This window comes from Aphanomyces astaci, assembly GCF_000520075.1.
Source record: "Aphanomyces astaci strain APO3 unplaced genomic scaffold supercont1.117, whole genome shotgun sequence".
Lineage (NCBI taxonomy): Eukaryota > Oomycota > Saprolegniomycetes > Saprolegniales > Verrucalvaceae > Aphanomyces > Aphanomyces astaci.
This window is the reverse complement of record NW_009798380.1, coordinates 152,159-157,083: the sequence shown is the minus strand read 5'-3', so window position 1 is coordinate 157,083 and position 4,925 is coordinate 152,159. Positions and strand designations below refer to the sequence as shown.

Genomic DNA, 4,925 nt, shown 5'->3' with positions numbered 1-4,925 from the left:
GACCTTGGTTTTTTTACTGCAATCCAGGCTTTACAGCAGCAAAAAGTTGCGCAAACAGTGGACGCCCTTATCACCAACGTGTCCAGTGCATTTACTGAGCTTAGTGAGGAGACTCTAGATAACGTGTTTTATTCGTGGATGCTGTGCATGGAGCAAATAATGCTCTGTTGAGGAGGGAACGACTATGCAATCCAGCACATCGGAAAGGAGCGTCTACGACGATTAGGTATTTTGCCTCGAGTGTTAGCATGCTCTGAAGAGGCAGTGCTCGCTGCTCGATGCGTCAATAACTGAAGTAAGGGAAATTAATAATAAAATTCCTAAAAGTCATGAAATTCGAAGACTCCAAAAATCAAAACGTGGCAGTAATTTGGGACGGAGTGGTACAGTACTACGTAATAGTCAAAGTCTAAACAAATCTTATGAATTACTAGTTAATGAAAATACAAGTGCCGACCGCGTCGTAACGGCAACACTGCTTACAACTCGAACACTTCGTGTCGAATGTGAAACTTGGAGATGCCTTGGCCGTGGAAATCGACCGCGTGAATCAAACTCATTGGGCCCGATACATAAACTCCAACTGTCGACACCCTCGACGCTTCGATTTCGTGAAACAAGTCGGCTAGGTTCGCCCGGCCAGTTTGTACATTGAAGTGGGCAGTCATTTCGTCTGCATTCAAGTGCACTTTGCCGTCACGACCACCAGATGACGACGACACGACACCCGTCAACTGGTGCTGCGAAGATCGCCCGTTGGCATACTTGATGACCCAGTACGCCAAAAAGCACCCCAACACAACCACGCAGAACTGAACAAATCGTTGGAGTAACCACAGCCGTGGTGGGTTGGACTGGATCTTGTTGCCGAATGTGACCGCAACCAATAGTCCTCCACTGAATCCAAACGCGAGCAGCAACATCCACACTCGTTTGAACGTGCTCACGTGTGAGTACGGACGTGACTCGACAGCAACGTGCCCGTCGACGTAGCGTGCATGACGTGGCTTGTCGTCGTGGGTGTCCAAGTCGAAGCTCGTCGTGTCGTCTTGAGTCACATGCAATCGAATCTTCAACCGGCTTCCCCCAAGGACTTCAATATGGTGCAACCACGATTGGAACGCAACCAACATGTCCTTGCGACGGACGTTCCAGATAAGCCATGCGTTTTGTGTGGGGTGGCTGCGAAGGATGTGCAGGAGCTGGCCCATCAACGGAGTAATCCCGATGCCCCCCCCAATAAACACAACGTCCGAGTGTGTGGCTGGAATAGGCGCCGCCGATGTGTAGCCGCCGTCCATGTAGATGACGGGCTGGACATTCTTCTCTTGGCATTGGCCAATGTACTCGTGGAGACCGGCGGTCCACGAGCCGAGATTCTTGACATAGATGGTGAGCAAGTCGGGGGTTTCTAAAGGCGTGGACGCGACGCTGAACGGGTGCCATTGCGTCTTGGACAAGGCAGGCACTTTGATCCACACGGCGTCGCCCGGGCTGTACCCTGTCGCACATTCAAACGAAAGTTCGACCACGTCCGACGATAATTGCACCGCGCGCGTCAACGAGACGGGGGTGACGATCGAAGCTTGCGATAGCATGCGGTTCCCCACGTACAACACGATGGACGTGAAGAGAAAGTAGATGATGTTGCCCCAATGAAACACGGCAAATAGTGTGGCTGGGATGAATAGAAAGTGCGTTGCGTAAAATACCGTGTAGTGGTGGCGACGCACGTACGGCAACGACGTGGCGCCCATCACAACAAAGCATGCCATGGACAGAATCCCGAAAAAGTACTCCCAATTCGCCATGCCGTCTGTAGCCATGTCGCAGTTTACACATGGCAGCAACTTGTACAACTTGCCCACGATGGCGTAGTACACGACGAAGCAAACCGTGTGGGCCACGAATGCGACAATGGTCAACACTCCAATCCACTTGTGGTACTTGACTCCGTGCGCGTACGGAATGTCGAGCCATTCCATCCAAAACGCGTGGCGGGTTGCTGGCAAGGCCACGAGTACCTATATCAACCACAATGTCAACGGAGTTTGAATGAAATAATTTTGATCGGTCGTACCATATCGAAAAGGCCAGTGAACCCAAGCGCAGTTCCAACGTTCTTGAACGTATCTGCGGTCGTGTTTGTGGGTTTGTATCGCTTGACAAACTGGTAGTTGAACACAAGGACGTTGACCGTGACGATGACGGCGATGAATAGGATCTCGCCGTAGCTGAGCATGGATTTGAACAGTTTGGGCTTGCGGTGCAGGAATGGGGACAATGGGGACGGAGACCCCACGGGGGCTTTGACTTGGACCAAGGCAAAGAGAACTCCAGCCACCAACACGGGCAACACGGTGCCCAAGAAAAAGTAGGTTGGAACGACCATTTCAGAATGGCCAGATCCCTTGACTTTGGGGTTCACGCCCCACCACGTGGACATGGGGGTCGAAAAGGTGGGGGCGTACAAGGGGAAGTTGTACCCCGCGGGCGTGAGCACAGCCAGCACCAACAAGAGGCCCACAATTCCGTGGCCCAGGATTCCAAAAACACGAGATATTGGGGATGCTGATGCGTGGTGGCCACGGCGGGGGCTGAGTCCGCTTCCATGCAAAGGGGGGTCGTTGTTGGCTGAAAATGCATAAAGGTGTTCGCTTTGCTTGGGGGTCGTCGCCCCCACGTATTGCGACACAGGGCCCTCGGTCATTATTGTGCGCCGTCGCAAATGCAAAAGTGACTGGAGGATCCCGTTGTAACGACGAAGGGTCGTTGTTTCAGTTGTTCGCTGAATGCGTTCCACAAAGTCAACAAACAAACGGGGGGCGAATTTCAATGGGTGGTGGCCAAGGCAGCCAACAATACGATCTTTGTCTGCGGAAGATATCGAACTTATGACTGGACGGACACAAGTATCGGGCCAACGGTATCCTTGGCGCAATCTCATTGGCTCGAGCCGTGTCGTACTTGTCACGAACGTACCAATGAACGTGGTGGGGAAATCTCATTGGTGACGTCCACTCGCCCGCATATACATCATAATCCTCAGTCATCCCCAATTATGTTCAGAGTACGTGGTAACCACCACAACTGCAAATCTAACACCTACACCGATGGAGGATGTGTTGGCCCCAATATCGTTACTTCACGACTTGTACGTACTTGAACGCCTAATCTAGCACTGTACAACACTCCACCATTGTTCAGATGAAATTTGATAATTGTACGAGTTTTGGCCGTTCGAAAATGGGATTACCGCTTGAGCAGCCAAATGCGTCGTGTGTCTGCTGTAAATGCTCTAAATCGATGCAGTGTCCAAGTTCAGTTACAATGAAAGATGAGATTTGCACGCCTCTCCGAGACATTTGGTTGGCTAATTCTCGGAGGTAGATACTTAAGGTACTACGTAGTATCAAGCTGCACCCGATCGAGTTTCAGGAATACGTGGACAGTTGGTGGGTGTGCAAATACATCACAGATTCCAAATGTCCGTTCCTCGCAGCCGCACTGACTGTGCTTGACAATGTGAATTGGCCGGCACTCGGACTGGCCCCACCCAAAAGTGATGCAATCCCTCAGTTCCATGTAAGAGTCTCACTGTGTCCAAATATCCATTTCCCGCCGCGTCGTACACCCCTCTCCAGGTGCACCCTTCGTGTCCGTTTACATGGAGCCAACGGACAACTTCCAAATGACCATGGCTCGCCGTCCATGGTGTTTTGGCTGCATGCATCAACAAATGCGTGCAAGTATTGCACAATCTCCACATGTCTCTTGGTGGCCACCTCGTCAAGCACGTCCCTCCTCATCGATGGTTGTGACACGTTGTTTGAGATACTGCTGCACTTCCAATTGCCTCTCATATCCGATTGACTGAATGCGTCCATCGTCCCGCCTTCCCCACGATAGTGGTGTAAGTACAGTACGTCACCATCGCCAAGTTGCCATTGCCCGCCGAATGCTGGTGGTACACAGGCGCCACATCCATGGTTATGTAGGTACTGAACCGTCCATAAGAGATCTATGTGGACGGCGGCTACATCCAACAGATTGTACCACTCGAGACCGATTGTTTGAAGATACTGCACAACGTCAAGCCGGTTATTCCAAATGGCCACCAACCGTACATCCCGTTGCATGGGCGGCAACAAGCAGGATAAAAGTTTCGGCAATCGAGAAAGTCCCCACGTGCTCAACCACGGCTCCAGTTTAACGTGGTCGTGGGTTTGCATTGCCTTGGGGTAACACTACGTGCACTCTTGTGTACCACAAGAGTGTCCAATGTCGCGGAAGAAGCCGCTTTGATACGAATTATTGATTGACACTGTGAAGCCATCAACTCTGGGATGCTCAATGCACTCTAAGGGTCTCGGCATTGGCGTTGTTTCTTCATACAGTCCGCGCCACATGAATAGACCCACCCCATTTTTGGTCGTTCACGTTTGACACAAACTATTCTACACTTCAGGCCAAGGTACATCTTTCTAACTATGGTGCAAGAAGCCTAGAAACGACGAGAATTTGAGTCCCACTTGGGAAGTTATTCCTCCTGGGGGATTCAAAAGTAGGAATGCTAAGACCACAAAATCGATAGAGCTGGACAAGAGGAAGAGAACTTGTGTCTCGGATTGAGTTTATACAAAGAAATGATTGAGATATTAAATTTTCCCTGGCCCCTCCTCTCTTAGGAATATATGGACGAGGTCAACTTTTGGCCTTAGGGGTGGCTGCCTGATCACTTGAAATTTGTATGTATGATTAACCGGATTAGTCAAGGTTGTTAACCGGATGTCAATTGAACCCACACATTGCCATGGCGAGACCGACGAAGAAGTCGCGAGTAGCGAAGGCGAAAGCCAGACTGACAGGCCGCTTCGTCAACGCCAATGCGATCACATCTCACGAGACTACCACCGACATCACCT

General features: G+C 50.9%; 1 protein-coding gene across 1 annotated transcript; it reads right to left on the bottom strand.

Moving 5' to 3' along the window:
* Positions 1-419: 419 nt before the first annotated feature.
* On the bottom strand, positions 420-2,820 carry H257_17750 (hypothetical protein). The gene is made up of 2 exons (XM_009846641.1): positions 2,081-2,820; positions 420-2,024 (listed from the first exon to the last, which is right to left on the bottom strand). The coding sequence occupies exons 1-2, from the start codon at positions 2,708-2,710 to the stop codon at positions 480-482; spliced, it is 2,175 nt and encodes a 724-aa protein (XP_009844943.1). The 5' UTR covers positions 2,711-2,820; the 3' UTR covers positions 420-479.
* Between the last annotated feature and the right edge of the window lie 2,105 nt (positions 2,821-4,925).